This window comes from Wyeomyia smithii, chromosome 3 (genome assembly GCF_029784165.1).
Source record: "Wyeomyia smithii strain HCP4-BCI-WySm-NY-G18 chromosome 3, ASM2978416v1, whole genome shotgun sequence".
NCBI lineage: Eukaryota > Metazoa > Arthropoda > Insecta > Diptera > Culicidae > Wyeomyia > Wyeomyia smithii.
The window spans coordinates 181,020,452-181,047,022 of record NC_073696.1 but is presented as its reverse complement, the minus strand read 5'-3'; the positions used below and the strand labels follow the sequence as shown (position 1 = coordinate 181,047,022).

The following is a 26,571-nucleotide window of genomic DNA, read 5'->3' as shown; positions in this document are numbered from 1 at the left end:
AGTTATGGCAGATTATGATGGAACATGGCTTCCCAACAAAGCTGATTAGGCTGATACGTGCCACCCTTGAAGGTTCTACATCAAGCGTCAGGATAGCCGGTGAGATATCGGACTCGTTCGTGACGTTAGATGGTTTGAAGCAGGGTGACGGGCTGGCGAACTTATTGTTCAACATCGCATTGGAAGGTGCTATACGGAGGGCTGGTGTGCAGAGAAGCGGCACCATCATTACGAAGTCGCACATGCTTCTCGGTTTTGCGGACGATATCGACATCATTGGTATCAACCGTAGAGCTGTGGAAGAGGCCTTCGGACCTCTCAGGAGAGAAGCTGCGAGATTAGGGCTTGTCATAAACTCTGCCAAAACGAAATACATGATGGCTGGCAGAGTGCGTGGTAGTCCGTCGGAGGTTGGTGCTGCGGTGGTGCTAGATGGGGAAACATTTGAGAAGTCGACGAGTTTATTTACCTGGGCACATTAGTGACATGTGACAACGAGGTTAGCCGTGAGATAAAGAGGCGGATAGCAGCCGCAAACAGGGCCTTTTACGGATTACGTAACCAGCTAAGGTCCGCAGTCTGCAAATCCGAACTAAACTTGCACTCTATAAAACACTGATTCTTCCAGTGGCCCTCTACGGCCATGAATCATGGACGCTGAAAGAGGCTGATCGGCGAGCTCTCGGTGTTTTTGAGCGTAGGATTTTGCGTTCAATCCTTGGCGGCAAACTAGAAAATGGTGTTTGGCGCAGACGCGTGAACCATGAAGTGTACCAGGCATACAAATCGGCGGATATAGTTAAACGGATAAAACACGGCAGGCTTCAGTGGGCTGGGCATGTAGCGAGAATGCCGGATGAGCGTCAAGCGAAGGCTATATTTAGCAGGAATCCCGATAGAGGTCGACGACTTCGAGGTAAACCCCGCACTCGTTGGATGTGTGCTGTCGACGAGGATGCACGCGAAATAGGTGTTAGGGGCGATTGGAGGATAGGAGCCCAAGACCGAGGGACATGGCGACGTATTCTGGATTCGGCATTGGATCGATAATCGGTCTGTCGCCTTTAAAGGTAAAGGTAAGATACAGCCCTAGGGTCATTTGAAATGGTGACCTGGGACTAAACACTGTAATTAGAAAGGTTTTTTGTTACAAAACTTACAGAGTCCGCAGACAGAATCAATTTGCATACGAATGCTCAGTGACTCACGTATTTTTATTCAAAGCCTTCCCTTGAAATCTATTTTTAGAAACATATTTAACAAAACTCGAAAAAATCTCGTTTACTTTAGGCGATGTTGTGCCTGTAGTATTTTGTTATGCATACAACATTTTTTTGACAAGGCACAAGCATACCGTTTTTGTTGATGAAGCACCAAGAATTTCTCGTAATGTGTCCAAATCAGAATTAACTCTATTTCCACAAGACCCAAATCCAATAATACTAACGTGATCATCATAAATAATTTTGTCTTTTTCAACACTGATTTAATCAAATTTATTATATGGATCTTACTTTTAAAATAATATGGAAGCCCTTAGATAGGTTCACTTATAGGCTAATAGGCAAACATAAGAAGATATGTGAAACAAAATTATCAACAAGTTCCAGTAAAAAATCGTAGCAATCAACAAGTCCAAAGAAGGTAAAGTTTGAAAAGATTCATTTCTGTTTTTCGCTTGACATTTTTTTTCATTTGTTAACAATTATATCATTCGCTGTATTACGAAGACAGCTCATATACGTATATTATTGTGAAGTTTAAAATAATGAAATATCATCTAAGAATGTTGAAATATAAAAAAATTCTAGATTAACCATTCGCCGGGTCTTACTCTTCTATAAATTTGTATACCTACTTAGGAATTTACTCTTTTGATATTATCCAGTCACGAATATTTAGTGAATATCGAAACAGAAATGAAATTAGAATAACTTATAACTTGTAACAGTTACAAAAATGTACAATCATATTTATGAGATAAACTTTAAATCACCATAACCAGCAGCAATGCAGTTTTTCCTCGATTGTAACGTATAGAAATGTACGAATAGATGTGTACCGCTGCAATACGAATACATAGTACCGCTTCAGTACCAGTAGAAGTGTACCGCTGAAATGTACGAATAGAAGTGCACCGCTGTAATCATAGACGATGAGAGACCTGTGGCTCTCTGCTACACATATGCTGTGCGGTACTGTTGCTTTCACCAGCATGTTTCCTTAAAGACATCAGTTTTTATAACGTTCCACTAGCAGATTTAGAAATTGTTCCAGAAAAAGGGTTGTTTTAAACTTTTTGAAACCCGTTTACCTTCAAGACATCAAACTAGTCTAAGTTCATGGAAGCAAACATAAATTGACCTATTGGGACGGAGAAACTCTGTAATTTTTTTTTTATTTTGATACAGAGAATATCACAGGGAATGGTTGGTGTCTATTCACGTCGTCTGTGCTAGGAATGCTCGCATGTAATTGTTGTTCATTGTTCGCGTAAACTTGTTCTTGAAACATCAATTTTATCGCTTAGCAATGAAATAATAATTATAAATAGTGTATTACAAAATTGTCCAACATTTTATCTGTCCAACAACATATTGGTTATTGATATCCATCATGTTGTTATACTGTTGTTATTGAAATCTGACGTAACATTTGCCAGTTTCATCCAATTTTACAGAATGCATCCTAGTATAGAAAACAAAGACGTAGTTCCACGTCAAAAAGCATTACAATCGTACAATCTTTTGGCCCGATTTTGCTCACTGTCATTACTTCAAGGATGCGTTAGAGCGGTATAAATCCAACAGTGTCTCAGCAGCTCGCCCAATCGAAACTAGGCTCTAGGCTGACGGAGGCGAAACCAAAAAAAAAAAACAAAATTAGAAATGTTGAAATTGTTGAAAAAAAAAACAAGAAAGTTTGGCCGAAAGTCGCGAAATGGAGAAAACACTTTGCAGAAGCTTATGAATGGCATTAGGAACGTACCCTACCCCATTAAAATAATGCAAATTGAATTGAAATTGGAAAGAGAGCATTCTTGAAAGTAGAATGATAAAAAAACCTCCTATATATTTTGTTTTATTTAAGAATGAAAGTGTATTTATAATTTTCGGGACAATTTTTGGCCCATATTACAGAAGACGAGGCGAGAAACTGGCCTCGTATCTAATCACTGACGATTCGAGCAAAATGTTATACTGGGGAACGCGAATGAACTTGGTTGGTGACAGCTGAGTCACGAACGAGTCGAGCAGTTTCGCAGACACACTACTCGTCCGAAATCCAGCCGACTGTAATATCAAAATCGGTCAGGCTAGTAGCTCACCGCTCGCCTCGTCTTCCTCTATATAGCGGTATTTGTCCTTAGAAACTTATAATCAAAGACTGAAAATCTTAATACTGAGCACCTGCTGAGCACTAAATCAAACTCTGAAGCGGCAAAATGAATGTCTGTTGTCGGTTAATACTTTCATACAGGGGAAACAGCGCAACAAATGTGTCTTCATCATAAACAATCGTAGATGTAAAATTGATACACACTTAGTTTCTTTTAGCAGCTAGAAACAGACATAAAAACAAATAAAATAAAAACTCTAACAATAAAGTTTAGAAATAAGAGAAAAAAAAATCTCGTTGCTAACGAAAACAGCTAGTAAACATATGCACCGTGGTTGAGAGGAAACACTATTTTTCACTGTCTTCTCTGTGGCAGTACAACAAACCAGAAAAGCTTTTAATGGCCAAATTTTCAACTTTTTTGGCATAGCTTGATCAGCTCCAATAGAATCTGTAATAATAGAATTTCGGATTTATTCTTCAAGCATACCGTCGCAACCATCATGATTATTTACCAAAACGAAGAGTGGAACTTCTCTTTCCAACTTACCAGTTATTCATAACAATGATAGCAGCTTTCCAGCAATATCAAAAGCAGTAATGGTATACAATAAAATGACAAAAAAAACCTCTCCGAGCGTGCTCTACGAGCTCGAGTTGGTCAAAACGGGTCTACTACGAAAGGCTGAAACTCAAAAAACTGAAACACGAAAGGCTGAAATCCGAAAGGCTGAAATCACGAAAGGCAGAAAGCTACATAAGGCTGAAAAACACGAAAGGCTTAATCACGAAAAGCTGAAAAATCATAAGGCTGAATATTCACAAAGTTCATTTCTAAAAAAAAACACTCGATCGTCTGAGATGTGTGCTGTCCTTACTCGTTATCGCTCGTTCGGCTGCTCCCTGCAGTGGCCGGCGCTTCCGACGGCGGGTCGCCGGCGCACACTCGCGGCCTTCGGCCGTCTTGCCCTGAATCATCTAGGAAACGTGAACAAGAGTCAAGTGCGTATAGATTCAAATAGTGCCACATATTGATTGAACTCTGTCACCTTATGAAGATTAGCTATTCGTGTCCGAATTTTTCAACGATTATGATTTAAGTTGCAAAAGTTTCAGCCTTTCATGTTTTAGCCTATCGTTCATTCAGCCTTCTGGGGTTCCAGCCTTTTGTGCATTCAGCCTCTTGTATATGATACATACTTTTCAGCCTTTCGAGTTTCAGCTTTTCTGGTTTCAGCCTTTCGTTACTAACCCGTTTTAAGATTTACAGCGAAATAACTTTTTTTTAAACTTCTAAGAGAATGTTCCAGAATCTCAATTAAAGCAATGCCGGCTTTTTTTCACATAATAATCGTTGATAATACTAAAAAAACTTAAAGATGTTCTAGCCTGTTTTACTTAAAACTTACTACGAAACATTGCTAGCTCTTGTCGGAAGTGACGCTGAGCGCGAAACTAATATTCAGAAAGTTTTCTGTTATTGTAATTTTGAATTCAGACAATAAAAACAACCATCAAATATCATACTGTCATTCGCGTTTTTGTGATCAACCCGGGAAAAACAATCTCAAAATGCCCTCAATACTGACGCAATACCAAAAACTGAAGAATCCTTAAAAGAATAAAACAATCACTCATTCTTAAATTTTTTCCCTGTATTGGGATGAAAAAGTATATCTTTTTCTCTAGTACAGAGAATAGATAAAGTATTCTCCTTTTTGCATTAAGATTTGCTGAGTCCCCGTTTTGCATCATTTTACGCAAACGAAGAGTTGCCATGAGAGAAAAAAAAACCTTATTCTTGTTTTTCTCCCTAAAATCATTTTAAACATTCGTAAGTTTGCACTTAGCTCTAAATACTGATAGATGAACGGTTTCTTAAACTAGTATACTGTCGCTCTTCGCATATTCGTCCCATATGGATTTTTGATGATTTTGTTTTTTTTTGTGGAAATGTGTTTAAAATCATCTCAGGTTTTCGAAAAATAAACTTTGTTCGTATAATTTGAAAAATCAAACCCCGTTTGTGTTTTTTTTTCCTCATCTATAGTTTATTTGACACGGCACAAATACAATTCAATGTTTAACGGCGCCAATTATATCTGGTAGCTTACTTTCTAAAGTATCTTAATAACTAAAAGCAAATTTTTTATCCTCGCTGCCGACTACGAGCTGAAACTAAATCTAACTTAAGCTAGAATGTTTTGCATGAAAAGCACTGATTTGTTGTTTGATGGTTCTCCATCGCCATAGGTAAGCAGCATATTGAATATGTTCCGCTGCTGGGCCAAGATATTACGGACTGGCATATTGGGTTGTCTCCCTCGGGGCCTGAGAGTATCGTGCGGGTCTAGTTGCTGTTTCCGGATCCGGGGTCTTAACGTGTTCTTGTCGTTTGGTTGGATGTAGGTGGAAGGGGATAGGACTAAACTGGGGCGTGGATGGATTTCAGGAAAACGTATATAAGGGACATGTAGGATAGGTCACGGCTCGCCAAGACATCACGAACAGGAACAGCCGGCTGCCTACCTTCGGCCTGCAGGGAAGCTACTAATCTAGACCTGGCGTCACGGTGTACAGGGCATGACCAAACAACGTGCTCTATGTCGTGATAACCTTCACCACAGGCACAGATACCACTCTCCCCGAGCCCAACACGACGGAGATGCGCGTCAAATCTATAGTGATTGGACATAAGCCGGGACATCACGCAAATGAAATCCCGACCTACATCCAACCCCTTGAACCACGGGTTCGTCGATACCTTGGGGATTATGGAATGTAACCACCTTCCCAGTTCCCCCTTGGTCCAAGAATTTTGCCAACTGATGATCGTATTCTGACGTACAAATGCGAAAAATTCATTAAAGGCAATTGGTCTTTCATAAATATCACCGTTTGTTGCGCCCACCTTAGCCAAAAAGTCCGCTTCCTCATTACCCGGTATCGAGCAGTGAGAAGGGACCCACGCTAAGGTAATCTGAGTAGATTTTTCGGATAAAGCACTCAGATGTTCCCGTATTTTCCCCAGGAAATACGGAGAGTGCTTAACATCTTTCATCGATCGGAGAGCCTCAATGGAACTGAGACTGTACGTAAAGATGAAATAATGGTCCGTGGGCATTTTTTCGATAATCCCTAGGGTGTACTGAATTGCAGCTTATTCTGCGACGTAAACAGAAGCAGGATTATCGAGCTTATGGGAGACGGTTAATTTGTTATTGAAGATACCGAAGCCAGTGGACCCATCAAGAAGTGATCCGTCAGTGTAGTACATATTGTCGCAGTTGATGTTTCGATATTTATTGGAAAAAATTTTGGGGATCTGCTGCACGCGTAAATGATCCGGGATTCCACGAGTTTCTTCTATCATGGATGTATCGAAAAACACAGTAGAATCAGAAGTATTTGATAAGTCGACACGATTTGGAATATTCGAAGAAGGGTTAATATTTTGGGACATGTGATTGAAATACAATGTCATAAAACGGTTTGAGAATTAAGTTCGATTAACCTTTCAAAATTTTCAATCACGGGACGGTTCAAGACCTCACATTTGATAAGAATACGAGAAGACAGGCTCCAGAAGCGGTTTTTTAATGGTAGTACTCCAGCTAAGACCTCCAAACTCATCGTATGGGTCGACTGCATGCAACCTAAGGCGATACGCAAACAACGATATTGTATTCGCTCCAGTTTGATCAAATGTGTGTTTGCTGCGGAGCGGAAGCAGAAACACCCGTATTCAATAACAGACAATATCGTTGTTTGGTAAAGCCTTATAAGGTCTCCTGGGTGGGCTCCCCACCATTGTCCGGTTATTGTACGAAGAAAATTCACTCTTTGTTGACATTTTTTCATTAGATACCTCACGTGACAACCCCAGGTGCCTTTAGAGTCGAACCAGACACCAAGATATTTGTGTACCAAAACCTGAGAAATCGTTTTACCCATTAATTGTGTTTGAAGCTGAGCAGGTTCATGCTTCCTAGAAAAAACTACTATCTCAGTCTTCTCCGGAGAGAATTCGATACCTAGCTGTAAAGCCCAAGCAGACAAATTGTCCAAGGTATCTTGCAATGGTCCTTGCAAATCGGCAGCTTTGGCTCCTGTAACAGAGATTACACTGTCGTCTGCAAGTTGTCTTATCGTGCATGAGTTTGCCAGACATTCGTCGATGTCATTTACATAAAAGTTGTAAAGAAGGGGGCTTAAACATGAGCCCTGGGGAAGACCCATGTAGCTAATGCGAAAAGTTGCCAAATCGCCGTGCGTAAAATGCATGTGCTTTTCGGACAACAAATTGTGCAAAAAATTGTTCAAAATTGGAGAAAATCCTTGTCGGTGAAGTTTACCCGAAAGAATGTCAATAGAAACGGAATCAAAAGCCCCCTTAATGTCCAAGAACGCAGACGCCATTTGTTCTTTGCGAGCATACGCCAGCTGAATATCTGTTGAAAGCAACGCAAGACAATCATTCGTCCCTTTGGCACGGCGGAAGCCAAATTGAGTATCTGATAGTAGACCATTTGATTCGACCCAATGGTCTAAACGACGGAGTATCATTTTTTCCATCAATTTCCGGATACAGGATAGCATTGCAATCGGCCTATAAGAGTTGTGATCAGAAGCTGGTTTCCCTGGTTTTTGGATGACGATCACCTTCACTTGCCTCCAATCCTGCGGTACAATATTTTGCTCCAGTAACTTATTGAACAAGTTCAACAAGCGCCTCTTGGCATTGCCGGGTAGATTCTTCAACAAGTTGAATTTGATTCTATCTAACCCAGGCGCGTTATTGTTACAGGACAGGAGGGCAACTGAAAATTCTGCCATCGTAAAAGGTGATTCAATCGCGTCGTGGCCCGGAGACGCATCGCGAACAATGTTTTGCTCAGGAACAGAGTCCGGACATACTTTCCTGGCAAAATCAAATATCCACCTACTTGAAGACTCCTCGCTTTCGTTGACCGTTACGCGATTCCGCATTCTTCGGGCTGTGTTCCAAAGAGTGCTCATTGATGTCTCCCTCGACGTCTCGTTTACGAATCGACGCCAATATCCGCGTTTCTTTGCCTTAGTCAAGCTTTTAAACTTGGTATCAAGCTCCGAATAACGTTTAAAGTCGTCGGCATCGTCTGTATCCCGGAAGGTCAGATACCCGTCGGATCTTTGCGTGTAGACATCGGAGCACTCTTGGTCCCACCACGGAGTGGGAGGCCGTTCTTTGATCGTTACGCCGGGATATTTCTTCATTTGGGCTTGCAACGCGGCGTCGAGAATCAAGCCCGCGAGGAGGTTGTATTCTTCAAGTCGTGGATGATGTTGAATCGACTCGACCGCTTTTGAAATCATTTCCTCGTATAACTTCCAATCGACATTCCGTGTGAGGTCATACGGAATGTCAATTGGTCGCATGCGAGTTGACCCGTTATTAATTGAAATAAGAATAGGCAAATGGTCGCTACCGTGAGGATCAAGGATTACCTTCCATGTGCAATCCAACCGTAGCGACGTCGAACATAAGGATAGATCCAAAGCGCTTGGGCGCGCTGGAGGTTTCGGGATACGTGTCATTTCACCGTTGTTTAAAATAGTCATGTCGAAGTCATCGCAAAGGTTATAGATTAAAGAGGAGCGGTTATCATTGTATGGGGAACCCCAAGCCACGCCATGAGAGTTGAAGTCTCCCAAAATCAAACGTGGCGAGGGAAGAAGTTCTATTAAATCAAAGAGCAGCCGTTGCCCAACCTGTGCTCTGGGAGGAATATATATTGAGGCAATACAAAGCTCTTTACCTTGTATTGTCATTTGACATGCGACAACTTCGATGCCTGGAATCGAGGGGAGGTTAATACGATAGAAAGAATAGCACTTTTTAATCCCTAAAAGTACTCCTTCATATGGGGTGTCTCGATCAAGGCGAATAATATTAAAATCATGGAAGTTGAGATCAATATTTGAAGTAAGCCAAGTTTCACAAAGGGAAAATGCATCGCATTTGTTTTTATTTATCAAAACTTTAAACGAATCAATTTTTGGTAAAATACTTCTACAATTCCACTGTAAGACAGAGATAGAATACTTCATATACGCAGTTGAATTAGGCATCGAAGGATACAATCGCTGCAAGGAGGGGCCATTGGGCAGTCAACTGCTTCAAAAATGATCTAACTGTTGGGAGGAATGCTGTAAGAAAAATTTTAATTGGATCGGGTACATTTAAATTTTTAAAAATCCAGTCCACAATGTCAGAAAATTTCACTAATCCAGAGTTTGTTTCATCAACTGGATGTGCAAAAGGAACAACTGGGGTTTTAGATGTTCCTGGCAGTGCTGGGAACTCCTTCTGGGACTTTAAATTTGCAAGCCCAGGAGGAGTTTGCTTCGGTTTTTCCGCAGCACTGTTTGGTTTGTTCGTACTTTTCATTACACTTTGGGAAATCTTAGGACCTTTACGGGGAAGTTTAGGAGAAGAAACATTTTTCCTCTTCCTAGACTCCCCAGGATTGGCATAAGATGTTCCCGCTGATGAATCGTCAGAATCGGTTTCATCAGAGGGCAACAGATCAAAGGGGTTCGATGTTATGGTAGAAGTGGTCACGGTCTTCTTCAGCATCTCAGCGTAAGAACGCTTTGAACGCTCCTTAAGTGATCGCTTGATTTTATCTCTGCGCTGCATGTACACCGGGCATGTGGAGAGCTCATGCTGGTTTTCCCCACAGTGAATACATTTTTCAGCATTAACACTGCAAGAATCTTCCGCATGAGTCTCCCCACACTTGCTACATCGTGCCTTATTGCAGCAGTAGGCGGCTGTGTGGCCTAACTGCTTGCAATTGGTGCAATTCATAACACGGGGTACATACAATCGCACAGGCAGACGAACCCGGTCGATCGAGACGTGGCTAGGGAGTGCAGATCCGGCAAACGTAACGCGAAACGAGTCTGACGGAGTGTAAACTTTTTTACCGCCGACGAGAGACATGGACCGCAATTGCTTACAATCCAAAATCTTCGCCTGTGTTTCGGTATTTTTGAAGCAACCGGTTGCGCTTTTTAGGATACACTCGACAGACAGACTCGAATCGGTTATGACACCGTCGATCTCCACGTCTCGTGCGGGTATGTAGACGCGATACTCGCGTGTGAAGAGCTCAGAGCAGGCGATAGCATTGGCCTGTGCCAGATCACTGACCACGACACGGAGCTTGTTAGGTCGGACCTTGGAAATTTCGGTCACGGCCTTGTACCCCTTCGTCAGGTCTTTAGCAATTTGCAGTATGTTCAAACGCTTTGAATTCACTCCTGCCTTTGGACGAAAATAAACAGTATAGTTGCCCTGTTGAGATCCGTCCGGGTAAAGCCTGGGGCGAGGGGGGACTGGAGAATGAACAGGGGAGGGGGTAACAGAAGGGTCAGGGTCAGGGGGTTTCGGGGATGGTGGCACGGGAGGCGAGGGATCTATATCGATTGCGCTAAATGTAGCGCACTAGCGCCGACAAGAACACGTACCTCTTTACTTCTTCCTTCCAGCAGTGGTTGTCCGATCGTTCGAAGCTGCACCCAAAGCAGCCAGCAGCACCAGTACAGCAGCACCAATACAGCCACCAGCAGTGAGCCGGGTGTGAGATCACTCAGCACAGCGACACGGACTCGACTGTCAACTGATGGGCTTGGATTAAAAAGATCTATTCACGGTGCACAGATCGAAACTGCAGCTGGTATTTTGCACCAATACAGCCAAAGTTGTGAGCCGGGTACAAACGTATCGACACAACTCACAATCTAGTTGGCGTTTAGCGCGAATAATACACTCTTTTGTTTGGCTATTCGTACACACGGACCGGATTGTAATAGAACGACCACTTTGCACGTCCGTTTCTGTCGAGTGTTCGACGCGGAATGAACCCCGTTTGTGTTGTCCCATGTCAAAAAATATTCGCATAACAGTCACGTTCATGTTATTGATCGTGGGGGTCTCACTGATGTCTTGAAGTGTATATTTTTGAACCATGCGAAGGAAATGCTTATTATTCTGAATTAAACTCTAATATCTTTATTGTGTAATATGAGACACAATAAATTTAATAATTTACTTGCGTGTCGCGCTACTCCCCATACTACTTGCTCTTTCTATCACACATGTTTGAAACCTCCGTCTTCTCCCTAAAATGTGAACGTAATTTTTGAACAAACCTATACTACCATACCCTCTTCTACACATTTTTTCATAAACCATCTCCTCGCGAAGGAATCAGTTTTTACCTCTTAAAAATATCTTCGAAGTTATAAACTGCATGCACCAACTGTATTGCATATTGATCGATCTGTTCAACAACATATTCAATAGTTTCATTGTTCATAGTTTCAAGTATAGTGATTGAATTCTAATTAAAGTTTAGATGCCTGGCAATGCAATATGGCATCACACGCAAGGAAAGGGGTAATAAGTAATTGATGATTATGACAATAAAAAAAGGGAAAGGGTATCGGACTATTTCAGCAGTAGTTTTCTTAGATGGGTTTTGCTTTAGAATGCTGTAGAAAACCAGCCGAAGAGAACCACTGCCGAAGTTGTCTGATACCCTGATGCAACACTTTTTTTACGAGACGGTTATGCGAATGTTAAGCTAATCAGATCGTTCAAGTAGGCTTAAATCCCTATGAACAAGTAGGTTTAAATCCCTACGAACGATAAGTTCTAATTGCGAAAGCAAACAAATACTAACAATTAAAATTACAAATTTTTAACAGTGTTGAGAAGTCACCATATGTGATTTGACACAAATACTCATTACTCACTAATATCTATCATAAATACTTAAGCTACTAACAAATCCCCCCCTTAAAAAAAATCAGATCGAAAATTATTCGCATGTCAGCAACATAGCTGTTATATTACTAGGAAAATATAATTTATGTCATTTTTTAATTCAATTGAATTGAACATACTAAATTTTACTATTTTATTTCAAATATTTTCTAGAACAAGCTATGCGGACACGAAAGAAACGAAAATTGATAGACGTTTTCTCCACTTGATTTTTTTGCTATGGGGCCGATATGCGAAGAGCGGCAGTATAACAAAGAGTAAATATGATACAGCGACAACATAGAATATGTATAACTCTTCAAGTAAATTTTGATTTCTCTCGATACGCTACATACGCTGTTTATCCCACAGTATAAATAATATGGCAAATTCGGTACCGCTGAATGTAGCGTGCCAATCAATCAAATCCTTTTTGCATGATTTTCGTTTTTGGTTCAATTCGGGCTGTTTTTTGCAACACGAAAATTGCTGGAGACGACCTTCTACGATTTGACAATTCTAATCAAGTGTTACTTCATAATGGATTATTCTTCAATATTTAAAAAGCTTATGCCATTTTTCTCGGATAGAAGTTACTGAAAAAGCAAAACTCATAAACCTTTTCTTTTTTAGAAAGTGGAAATTGAGAACTTTTTTCCGTAATTCTAAACACGTTTGTTTGCAGTTGTAGAATAAAGGCAACGTTTGTTCGGTTAAACAAGGTACTTTAATTAAGGATTTAAAATCAACGAGGTGCAGTAGGATTTCCATTACATACTACAGTGTTTAAACGAACTAAGTCCGGTTAACGTCCTAGTTTGTTGGATCGATCGTGTTCTTTTATCAGTGCTCTCATGTTACAGTATTTAGTAGAAGTTTTAAATTAGAAAAATAGGGATAGCCTATCAGTACTACACTATACTTAACAATTAGACATTAAAATCCCTATAAGTTGTTGGCTAGAGTTGCACGCAAAGATTGTAAATAAATTCACACCTTTGCTTTCCACTGTGATAGGGCTCTTAATTAGGTTTCTGTTTCTAGAAACTCTGCATTATTGGCTTTAAGCATAATTGACTCATGTAAAATTCAATCTGTACGAGCTTGTCTCTGTTAGTACAACAAACCGATTATTATTACAGCTCATTGGAAATGGTTCGCGATTATCAACGGTTGTTCCTCTATTTACATAGTTCAGTTCAACCTCGACAATGAGAGGATGGGTCAATACTTAGCATTCAAATTCAATTATTTTCTATATTTCCTACAATCTCGAAAAATGTATAACAAAATAATGCGCTTCATCACTATCGTAAAGCTATCATTGTTACTAACACTGTTTGAAACGTTTGGACTTTCACTCTCGTGTCTTTTAACAGTTTTTCAAATTTATTCGCATTTGTGCTCGATCACTTATTAAAAACCGTGAAATCATTATGAAACACCTTGAAACGATGTTGGCTGATCGTTTGCAGATTTATTATACTATTTCAAGGATTTTGATAATACCCTCACTATTTCCAGCAATGATTATATTGCTTTGTTTCCTCCAGCAAACCGCCGAAACAAAATCATTCCCTTCAGTATTTCGTTCAGCATCGGAGATAGAGCGACTGTTGCTGCTGTTTGGCGAGAATTTAAGGTTGAAAAGCTGCTTGGATAGTCCTTTGTAGTAAACACAGAGAGAATTGTCCTCGCTACCACAAGCCAAATAATCATTGTTTGTGGCTAAACCAGCAAAGTTTTTCTCGTTAATATGACCAGTGAATGATCGCAAACAATACGGAGGAGAGTTGATGTTCCACAGCTTCAGTTGTCCGTCGGTACCAGCCGACACAATTTCGGTAGTGTTTAAAAACTTTACGTATGAAACGGCTTTTTTATGTCCCCGAAACACACAAAGTGGTTCTTTAATGTTTCGTAGGTCGTAGTAATGGACGCAATGATCCGCCGAGCCAAACGCCAAGTGACATGAGCTTTTTGGATTGAATTTCACGCAGCACACATTCGCTCGCGCCTCGATCGTTGCTACTGAATGATCGACATTCAAAGACCACAGTTTAACTCTAGCATCGTCCGATCCCGATGCCAACAAGCGTGTGTCCACTTCGTTGAAATCGACACACCAACAGCGTTTGTCATGTTCCTCGTATGCTTTCGTTCGTGTTTTGGTGCTTACATCCCACACCGAAACTATACCTTCATAGTCACTAGAAGCTAGCACTTCCTTAAAGTAATTGTTCCATATCACACAAGAAATTTTGCTGTTGCAAACCATTTCATTGATAGGGTAATTGATATCAACGGCGGCGTCCCGAATTGCACTATAATAGTCAAAGATCTTGATTCGTTTTGTAACACCAGCAATAGCAAAATATTCACTGTCTTTATCAAATTCGATACTTGATACAATTGTTGATACATAGCTGGATTCACAGGAATAGTTCAGAGTAGCCAACGGTCGAAGAGCGCTATACTTGGAGAATTTTATCAGGTTTTCACGAAATGTGTCAAGTGATCGACTGGATCGAGTTGTATCAGCAGAGCGTGATGGTGTTGAGGTGTCAAGTGATCCGGAACTAAAGGATCGATCCTTGCCGAAATATAACTCTTCGCTACGAGCTGCAAAATAGCACTGTACAAAATCGTCGAAATGTTGATACATCCGTTGTTTTCGTGCCATAAACGATGACGAACTGAGATCATTTTTGTACAAATTAAATCCTTCACTCGAAGTTTCACTGCGGTTCGATGGGACGGTGATGGTATCTATTTTATCAATAATCTGTATAATTTCTTTTTTAATAGCGACAACGTGCTCGTCCTTCTCGTCCTTGACACTGTTTTCAACCTCTTCCACTGTAGGGCAACTGCTTTGTACCTCTTTGAGAATTTTTTCCACGTCCGTTATGTCGTTTTTGATCAGCGCAATTTCATTTGCTACCTGCAGTTGCTGTTGCTCTTTTTGCTGCAGCAAATGCTTCAGAAACTCGTGTAATAAACGATTCTGTGCAGCGCAGGATTCGGCTTCAAGTAACAATTTTCTCTGGTTCAGAATCTCAAGCATCACGTTCACATCGGACAGCGAAAGCTTCTTAGATTCGGATGCAAGAAAATGTTTTAGAGTGTCTGTCGAATCCCCCGACTGTGTGTTACTAGAATCGTTCCGTTTCCCTTTCAACTTGAACTTGGTGATCAAATCGTTAAGCAAATAGTTCGGCACAATGGACTCATGAGAAGGTAATGTGTAATTGCACTTTGGGCACTTTTTTGTCATCTCTATCGACTTGATAATACAATGATGACAGAATGTGTGGCCACATTTGGTAATGTGAGCTTCACTGATAACATCAAAACAAATTGGACACAAAAAATCGTTGCTCTTGTCGTCGATGCTAGCTGGTATTCCATTCAGTGCAGTCATTCGCTTCTTGCCAAGGGAAGACATCATTGAATCACTTAATACACCGCCACCTCCTCCACCCCCTTCAGCTATTCCACCACCACCTCCTGACATTGTGCCACCGCCGCTAGATGAGGAAGACTGCACATCCGACAGCTGCCTACGGGTCGTCATTTCGATGCCAATTTTTGCTTCTTCCTGTACTGGCTTCGTGTTTGCTTCCAAAACAGTATGCTTCTATCACGTAGGTGTATTTTAAAATGTTTATCCTTATTTCTGTATTCTGCACTCACTTCGCTTCTGTTTCAGATAGTAGATTAATCCTATCTTGATATCTCTGATATTTTTAGAACATAACAGTGGAGCTGAAACGAAAATAATGCCATAGATGAGCAAAGTGTTTATCATCGAAAATAGCAGACTATTTAGTGCTAAATCAAAACAATTTTTTTAAATATTAAATATCCGAATTTAGAACAAAATATGAAGCGGTATGACTTTTTACCTATCATTAGGTAACTATTTCAAAAGATTTTACTCTAGCAATTACAATTTTGAACAACCAAAGCTCATTTCGGCAATTTTTTTAAATTTCGTCTCAGTTCTACTGTTACACTTTTATACCTTATTTTCTTTACAAAAAAATCTTCATTGCAAAACTAGTGCATATAGTGAAAAGGCTATTTATAAATGCTGGGTTTTGGAAACATGACAGGAGAACTAAATCGTACAATACATAACACATAAGAAATACGAAATGCCTGGCTCTAAAGCTCCCTATGCCATTAAAAATGTATTCCGTATAATCCACTGACGTACAGTGATGTTGTATCTAACAACTACAGCCTGTTTCAAGAGAAAAGAGTTAAAATCATGAACACTTTTCAATTTTTATCATTGTTGTAAACAATAAGGCGATAAACCATGAAGGTTACAAGGAAAGGTAGTTTTTTTGCATGCGGCTTAACGAATCGTTGTTACTATAAACAGATTTTTTTGACATTTAACTTTTTTGATAATTTCAAAACTTTGCAGATAACATAAGACCAATTAAAATATTTTATAACGTTTTATCTTATTTTGTATGTGTATGAAGCAAAATAGGACAGTCAGATGCATCGGGTTATATTTTCTTCTTTCATTTGTTGTTGTTGAGGGATGCGAAAGATATTCCATGAAATATGAAAGTTGCCAATTTCTGAACTCATAACTAGTTAACTGCTATGTTCTTCGAGTCTTGCTTACTTGTCTTACTTTAAATCAATTAGCACCACAATACGGTAGACGTCATCGCGTTGCAAATCACGTTGTGAAATCCGTGCGGATTGAACAATGGCAGTTGATGATAGTTGAAAATACACACACACCACACAGACAGTCTTGTGAACAATTCAAAACATGACAGTGCTGCACATACATAATTCCATCGAGAAGCACGAATGAACTTCTGAACTTGAACTTCATTGGTAGAAACAAGCGCCCGGAATGATGCTAGAACCTTACGTGACGTTGTTTGTGCCATGAATTGCAAATAAGGAGAATATGTATCACTCTTTCTATTTCCCATCGACTGCACCCTGCCTCAATGAGGCTCAAATCATTTTGTGACGTTGCATGCTGGTGACTGCTACCCCTTTTAGGATATAATGCCCTCTTTTCCTATCTTTGCTGTGCTTGCAGTTTAGTCTTTCGTTTATTTCGGTGGATTAGCACTTATTCATATCGAAAATGTGGGCCACAAATACAAATGCAAAGGGATTTAATTTGGCATAAATTGTCGACCTTCTCCACTAGCGCCGTTCGTACTGCTCGTAGCGGATGTTCGCTGCAGTTGCCAGAAATCTTAGCAGGATTTACGGTGGGAAACCACCTTATGTTCACAAAGATATGATGAAAGTTGGCTTTAAAAGTAGTTCAAACTTTGATTCGCAATGCATGAAAGATTAGGTTACCAGATTGATGAATCAAAAGCCAGAAAGTAAATCGAAAGCTTGATACGAGTTGAAAGACACCACAGCCGATTTTGTTTTGGAATAACTAGGACAGTCTGCGGGGAATCCAGTTTTTGCTTTTTGGATTTGAACATCTTTTTCAATATAATTAAATTATTTTTTAAGAAAATTAAGATTTGGATGTTACTTGTTTCATTCAACACATTTCCTTCTGACCATCCCATATCGAGCTGTTCTAATAATTAATACGTTTTTTGACCTAAACTGCTAATCAAAAGACTAAAACTGTATAACATAGGTATGCGTTTTGAAAAATATTAAGATTTTTTTATGTGATTTTGGTTTTCACTCGTTTTGATTCTTACACGCGGGTGATGTTTTTGTTGATACTATACGAATATTTTATAAATTGTCAAAACATTTTTTGTAACATTTTTCAACTCTTCACAGCCATTTGTATAAATTTGCACTTGTGTGTATGTCTCCAATCTTTTTTCAAGTTAACTACTTACAGGTCTATTATACCGAACTCGTTTTTTTGTACTCGACAGTTGAGACTGTTATAATTCACTGGCGAAGGCTCTCCGAAAGACATCTGGCTACCCATCTAAGCTTGTTAGAAGGATGTTTATGCATAACGTGAAATTTTAACAAGTATGGTATAAGATCTATACACATGACTAATTTATTCCACAGTTTCAGGTTATCAAAGGAAACCGTGTTGCTCGCAAATATCGGTCTGGTTACCGAGAATTCAATGTTCATGCTGCAACCTATTCTCGATCGATTTCCGACCAAGCAAGGTTTATCATTGTAAACAGCGAGAATTCAGTGCAATTAAACATTTTTACAATTTATGTTTAAACACGGTTAAGTAAAATCTGATGAATCTTACAACAATCTTCATGATAACAAGCGATATATCTGACTAGTTTGGGGTATTTAACTTTTTTTGATAAAAAACAACTGATAAATAAATTGCGCTAGAACGAAAATATATAACGAAATGTTTCAATCATTAGGTCGACAGACTTTAACTTTAACTTTAAATCCGCAAAATCCGCGCCACGGGTTTTGAAGATCCGCGCCGTGAATACTAAATCCGCGCCGAAAAAAAACTTTAAAAAAAAATTATGATTCAACATGGTAAAATTAATACCATCTTCAAAATATCATGCTGATATGTATGACTTGTTTGTATTTAGCTTAAAACGCAGGACTTACGGCGGCCATGTTTAGGAATGATGCTGACCAAAAATGTTGTTTGGAAATTCATATATACACATGTAAAATGCCCGTAGCACTGATTTTTTTTCTCGCGATTTTTTCTCGTTGAAAAGAGTATGATTATGACAAGTAAAATTCCTGTGAGACATAAGTTAGACATTAAAAGTGAGAATTGAATGACCAGATTTGAGAAATGTGGGTTGAGAGGTTCGATAAATACTTAAGATATGAAAAGTATATAGATAACCATTTAATCCCGTATATTGCCGGAAACATTCAATAAGTATTTTAAGTTTTAGTAAAGCGGGCAATGTATGTAGTTTGCGAGAATGCGAAAATGGACGGGAAAGGAAGGTGTGACTTTAGACTTGGAAAAACTTCTGGACGAGGGAAATTGTAAGTCATATGACTTAAATGAAATTAGTGCGTAAAGTAAGATTTAATAAGTACATAATTAATAATCTTCGTGAGTTGCAAACCATAGGAAGTTTTACTAAAATTTGCAAAAAATCTTGTTGAAAATAGTTCAAAAGGACGAGATAGGTTTTAGCTAGAAAATAAAAAAACCGGTTATTATTTCGATTAAGTATATATAACTCACGTATAGCGCCAAACTCGAAAAAGTAGAAGAATCCCTCAACTCGAATTCAGGTCTTACATTCAAACATTGGAAACATGGAATAGACTCAAGTAAGAGTTTTTTGTTGCAGGGTGACCACTCAAAATCAATTTTCGATTTCCTGCTTTTTTCCCGATGATAGGTTTTTAATTTTCTCGGTGCTTTATTTTTAAAAAAATATGTGAAAAACATCAATTTTACATGTTTATTTATATCCTTGCGAGAATAGTTTTATTGAAACTATGAGAAATATTTCTCTTTCAAAAATTTTTCATCCTTTAATTGTTTATATTTTTCAAATCTAGGAATTAATTTACTACAACTCGTTCATTGGCAATATTAGTAGAAGCCATGCAGGAGGATGATTTTCCTGATGTGAAGCCTAATTTCCCGGTTTTCCCGTCTTTTTCCCGCTTTTCCCGGTAGAGTGGTCACCCTGATTTTTAATGTACGTAAACATTTTTGTAAACAAAGGTTCGAACGACGATTTGATGCAACTGCTAAGTGGGCGTGGGTTGCAAGGCAAACGCTTCTAATAGACCATCGCACAGAATCTTTCAATCTCACTTTTTCAAAGATAGTGGTAGCTTGTCTCCTCAGTTGGTCGCGAGGTACGATGCTGGCCTAACAAGCCAGTTGTCGTAGGCTCGAGTCTCGGGATGGGACTGTTAGTATCAGTAGGATCATAACGCTAGCCCCGCAATTGTCCTGTACGCTTAATAGTCGGCTGCGATGTCTGTGTATAAGAAACAGATGGTCAAGTTCCGAATCGGATTGTAGCACCAAGGCTTTGCTTTGGTAGCTTTGTTTACTTTTGTACCTGAGCAAACAGTTTGAAATTAATAAAAAATAAATCATCAACAATATTAGATATTAACATTTTGAACGAATTTGAGATTTTCAAATAGAGAAGTTTTTGTTAGAAAAAAATTTTTTTCTTAAGAGTGAACATGTTGAAATGTTCAGAAGAGTTTCAATAAATGATCAATGAATTTCAGACGGTTTTCTATACGCCATTCCTTGACAACTTTTCTCTAATTCTTGTCATTACTGACGTCGATGAGACGCATGTGAGTTCAGAGGCAAAACACATAAAAATTTTTGGTCATGAAAAAGTTCCTGTTCGAAAGACTTTTTTCGCTTAAAATTTGATTACCCATTTTGATTTGTTCAGAAGATCTACAGGCAACTCAATTGTCTATCTAAAAGCCAAATTCGAAAAACATTTCAGAACTCGTTAAAAAGTAATATATACGGTTATGAGTATTTCCGAAATCAGGATGACCTGAAATCGACTACAGACGTCGTTTTGAAATCCAAGGTGGCAACTTCTGGTTCATGAAAATCAGCCAAAAATGGCCAAATACCACCCAATATGAGTATTTTCGGAGCCGGGATGACATTCATAGGCCGTAAATCCACCACAGTTGCCATTTTGAATCTATTCAGGGCCACCACATAACATCCAAAGAGTTATGTTATTAGTGAAGCCCCAGTAGAATCTTTTCGGAAGGACCATTTTGGGGGCACGTAAGGATGTTTTATTGTGGAGCACATAACGGTTATGATAAAATGTTGTTGTAGTATCTCAATTATTTATTTTTCTCAACATTTTAAATTGAAATTCAGACAACTTTCTCAAAGTTATTCCTTGACGACTTTTTTTCTCTCGTCATTATTCAGATATATCGATTTACAAAAAAAAAACATCAGTCCTTTTTAAATGCAAGTCTAGATAATTAAAAAAAAAAATAGTACAGGTCGGACTCGATCATCCGGAGTTTTGAAAAACATTTCGCTCCGGATAATCGAATTTTCCGGATAATCGAGCCATTTTTTTTCATTTAAATTTTTAATATATATCATCTAGCACAGTGAGTTTTCTATTATAATAAATTGTATATAATGCGTGTGTCGACGAAAAAAATTAAAAATTGTCTTTAGACTGTTTGTCGGCGTTTGTTATACATATATACGTAATAATAAATTATGTTATATTGGTTATATCGAAGATGTAAAAACAAACACTCATGTTTTTTCCATTTCTTGAGTGACCTATAACGACCTAGACGCTCGATATGGACTACTTTGCGGATTTGAAGTCGTTATTAATTTCGTTTGATGAGTTTTGGTTCAATAATCCGAGAGTATCCGGAACAGAACCGGGCCAGGCCTGCTTGTGGTTCTAAGTACTACAATGATCATGGCCATTATATTACTGGAATATGTTCCTACCTTGATTCCGAAACCGGTTTACCAATAGCGGTTGTTCTTATTGGCAACAAAAAACCACAATACCCTGATTTTGGAGGTTATTGAGTAAGAATTGGTTGAAGGAACGACGAGAAAGCTGCCAAAAATGAACTGCCTAAGCGGAACGGGGCTTGTACCGCTACAATTATGAACAACCCCGAACCTCCCAATGACCCGGGAGACAAAAGTACGTTATAGAAATACAGAAACAAAAAATACTCCGGATAATCGAACCATTTTCTCCGGATAATCGAGCCCCGGTTAATCGAGCCCCCGGATAATCGAGTCTCCGGATAATCGAGTCCGACCTGTATATGCAAAGTTGCTCAGTCTGGAAGTTTGGCCTTTAAAAATCCTATAATTCATCCAAGCGGGCTGCATGGAATTTCGGTTTTCGAAAAAAAAATTTGGTGTCAGATAGTTTCAGCAACCAGTGTGTTGCGACGGACTATCTTGACGGGGCGAGACGTCCCTGCCGGAGAGAATGGACCACTGTCAGCAACCAGTAACCTTTTGTTTTCATTCAAGTAAATCACACACATTTGTATATGTCCCCAAAAGCCTTCATATGGTTTATTGGTTTAAATCAGATCCGCATCGTGTAGAATAATGTGCGTGGCTCCAATAGCATAATATTGTGTAAATCAGTCTCAAATCAGCAAATTTAAACAATGTTGTTCTCTATTGAAATAAACCATGCACACCTGTGCGTGGCCCCAAAGGCATTGTTGAGTTCTCTTGGTCTTAACAGATACCAAATATAAATAAGCTAAATGTGCTTCTCTAATCAGCCGGCTGAATATAGAATAAACGGATAAAAGCTAAATAGAGACGGGTAGAAGTTATATGTATGATCGCATCACTTATCAAAGTGAATCCTGGTTCAACGAGCCCTCCCCTACTAACAAAAACCTCCTATACTTCCTATACTTCAAAGTATTGAGTCACCAAAACTCGTACAATGAGAATGGTCGGTTACTCCCAACCCCATTCAGTTGATTCACTGTGCAATTTTACTGATTCGGACCAATCACTGAGTGCTACCATTGATATGTGCAGTCAGTCAAGCTGAACTAAGCTAAGGTAATGTATTTTTCACAAATTCCTCAATTTTTAGTAAATTATAAGCAAAGCATTATGCAGTTAGGGGCCATACATATACCACGTGGCAAGACATTACGTGGACCGTGGACATTACACCCCCCCCCACGATTGTCCACGTGGTATGTGGATGGCCCCTTATAAGTATTGAAGTATTGTGTTTCTCGGGATACATCTATTTAATATTTGTTCCCACATTAGTTTAAGTTATCGTTTTGACCCACAAAAATATCGCGAAACAGTTTCACATCTCAATCTGAATATATTATCTACCTCAGTATGCGCCTAATCGTTTGCAAAGGGTATAAGATAGGACATAATTATAGCCAACCCTCCACGGTATCAGATGCACTTTATTCACATACCCTGACTCCAAATATTTCTATCAGCTCACTGATGACAGCCATAATAAACAGGGAGCATTTTCATTATACCCGACCAAAAAGACGAATTTTTGAAGCGATGCAGTGTATTGAATTGCTAAAATTTATCCGGACGATGATATTGTTGCGAAGCAATTATTATTAGGCGGTGTATCGAAATGTATGACACATATCTTAACACTATGCTCTAACACTCAATAACTTTTTTTGAAAGAATTGACAAATAAAATAAAAATAAAAAATATTACTGTACTTTTTATGTTTTCAAAGTACCAAAACCAAAATATTTTGATAGATATAACCGACGAATAAGTTTCCATATTCATGATCATAATTGTTGTAATATTATTTCAATCTTTATTTTACATCAAGCTAGAAGCAGACTGATAAGCGCAAGTCATTCGTTTAGATAAGATAATATCAAATATTACTTTATACATTGGTCTTTAAAACGAATTCATTGCACCAGCCATATATCACTACTCGTACCATTCTTCTTGTACTCAAACCACAAGCCACTGGCAGGAAAAGAAAAAAACCCCGTTTAGCATGGCAGGCACTCTCTTGGGTAAAAAACGTCGTGCAAAAACATATTGAAGAAGAGGTGCAGAAATTACGTTTTGTCATGTCACATTCGTGGCTACTAGGACAATGAATTGAACAGCCAGCTTCTACAAGTAAACTGTACTTTGGAAAATACGCTGAAACGAGCTAACGAGACTTTTTTCATTAACCTACTTTAATGGCAGTCTTAGTTGAAAAACGACAATGACGTTGATTGTGCGGTTTGCTATCGATAGAACAGTCGAATTCTTGCCGGCTGTGTGTCTTAAAGGTCCCAGTGCAGCGTACCAATAATAATGTGCATCTGATACCGTGGAGGGTTGGCTATAATTATGTTCTAACCTATACCCTTTTCGTATTATGTATGGATACGAATTTGCAAACGACTAAGCGCTGCGAACACGACAGTGGGCTCTGTCGATAAATATAAAGAAGTAGACAATATATTTAGCTTGAGATGTGAAACTGTGTCGCGTTATAGCAATATATTTTTGTGCTTTTTGCGATTCTGTAAATAACAGTATAATACTATTTCGCTAATTGAAGTTTACGTAACGTGGCGTCTACCTGGCAGTAAATATTTGGATTGATAAATGACAAGAAAGAACATTAATATACATTAAATTTGGCGCCCTATGATTACATTTTACAATTTGCACATCAGACAAGTGTAAGTTTTCACACTATTTTTCACAAGAAGTGCGCAATGATACTAGATTCACATTTTTAACCAATATTCAAAAAAAATCAAGTGTCATTTCTTTCGTAATATTCACCATTGTTGACATAGATCTTAGCTTTCCTTCGTTTGCGTTATTTCACGTTTTTAGTATTTATGTTTAAGGTTTTTCGTTAACCAGTGCAACAATTTTGTTATACAAAAAAATGTAACAAATAAAATTCTACTTCATTAATAACAAAGGTAATCTAAATTCTCGCCAAACATGTGAAAAGGGCCCAGGTGCCATATGTAAACAAGCCAAATTTTCTCGTTTTTTGATCAATACAAGCGAAATCTGCTCTTACCAATAAGATTTATTGATAAAAGAATTCACTCTTTATCAAAAAATCTTATTTGTACCAGTAGAATAAGCTTGTATTCATTGAAAAACGTGAAATTGTGGCTTGTTTACATATGGCACATGGGCCCTTTTCACATGTTCAGCGAGAATTCTCAAATTGTGTAAATACAATACAATTTCACACATATTTTAGCCCACTGCGAATCTTATCGCACCTTGCTGATGCCACATAATAGTGTCTACAACAGTGATAAATTGGTATTTGCCGACAAGATTATTCACTGCATGAATGCGTCATTATACCTATTATGTTAACCAAATGATTGTCGAATAATCGCACCAATGTACTCTCGCAACAATTGAACTCTCTGCCATTTTAGATTAGTAAAAAAAACAAAGATCAAACAATAAAACGTAAACGGAAAATCAATAGATAGAAAACAATTAATCAACGGGCTACATACATTTTGATCTGCTCAAGTAATTTCCCAGCTGTTGATTCGTTGTACTTCTGGGCGAACTTGGTGAACTTCACATCATCCTGACCTTCGGAGGAATATACACCGAGCACAAGACCTCGCTGCGGTTCGAAGGAAAGTTGGTGGAGATTAATAAGCGGGTAATATCATCCAAGCGTTGATTGGTTGTTTGCAGCGGTGGCGGAGGCAACCAGCAATAAGGAAACCAAGACGACGAAGACACCGCGGCAGTAGCAAACCACGAGTAATGTTGCACAAGCCGCAGTACGGAAAATAAACGTGAAAAATAAATAAGCGAAAGCACACAGTTACACGGGATTGCAATTTCAAAGCTAATTTCTACTAAAATATACTTTATATTCGTTTACTTATACGTACTTTGTCGGACATTGAAGAAAAGAACCTCTGCGCGAGCACGGAATTTTTATATCTAACCAGCAGATAAGATCGAACAAATGCCATTATACTACCATGATACGAACGTAAAAGGCACAAGTGCAAGTATGTCGAGAACAGTGTTTCCAGATAACATTAATAGTGAAATACGATCCTACGAATTGCAAGGCCAGCACTAAATTGACAACGAAAACTTTTCATATTTAATAAAATGGAGCTAGCGAAAAACATAAAAATTACCTAAACCTATAGCACATAAAATAACATATTTGCTGGTTTTGAGTACTGAAAAATGTTAGCCCGAGATGTGTTTGTCATGATTTTTCCTGGAACACAGTTTACAGCTTAAGATCTGGCAACATTCATTGCTATGACATGTACACTCTACCAGAAATGTACTCAACAAAACCATAAAAACCATTTGTATGCAGGAAAACGGAACATTCATACACAGAAAAGTAAAACTACCCAAATATGCGTATTTTTGACGCAAATCAACCGTATTGTGCGGGAAGGTACTTTTAGGTAAAAGTGATTTTCCTATTTTTGAGTACCTGCACGGAAGTCAGCATTTGAGTAAAATTGGGTTGTTTAGCTATATCAGGTTTTTATATCATCTGAAAGAGCAGCGTTTTCTGACCAATACGTGATTTTCAAAAAATTTCTATCATTGTCATTCAATTTTTAAATCACGAATTAAAACTGCTCGAAATTGCTACAATGACAGATCGCCCATATAGAAACTGTCATTATAGCGATTTTGAGAGATTTTTATTCTTCATTTAAAAATAAAGGAAAATGTTATAAAATTTTAAAAACATCACGTTTGGCTTAGAAAATTACACTATTTTAATTGATATATAAAAATCAGAAATTCGTGAGTAGCTAATCAACCCAATAATTTGGTCAAAGATGATTGTTTGTCACTCTCCCTTTTATAAATGTGGTAAACAGAGGCAAACGACAATCATGATGTCAAATAAATCAGATCATTCTCACAAAAGGTCAAACATTTGAC

The 26,571-nt window shown here is 38.6% G+C and overlaps 1 protein-coding gene across 2 annotated transcripts in view; it reads right to left on the bottom strand.

Annotated features, from left to right (window-relative positions):
• Window positions 1-25,694, bottom strand: part of LOC129731500 (E3 ubiquitin-protein ligase COP1-like) — a 31,975-nt gene extending 6,281 nt beyond the window's left edge. Inside the window, exons 1-3 of one of the 2 annotated variants that reach the window (XM_055691563.1) lie at window positions 25,536-25,694; window positions 25,143-25,258; window positions 12,367-15,922 (exon numbers count right to left, since the gene is read on the bottom strand). In XM_055691563.1, coding sequence (XP_055547538.1) covers window positions 13,635-15,731 — 2,097 coding nt within the window. In that variant the 5' untranslated portion in view covers window positions 15,732-15,922; window positions 25,143-25,258; window positions 25,536-25,694 and the 3' untranslated portion in view covers window positions 12,367-13,634. Of the gene's footprint in view, window positions 1-12,366; window positions 15,923-25,142; window positions 25,259-25,535 lie in introns of those variants that run through there. The other variant, XM_055691564.1, reaches the window with a different exon arrangement.
• Window positions 25,695-26,571: the final 877 nt, after the last annotated feature.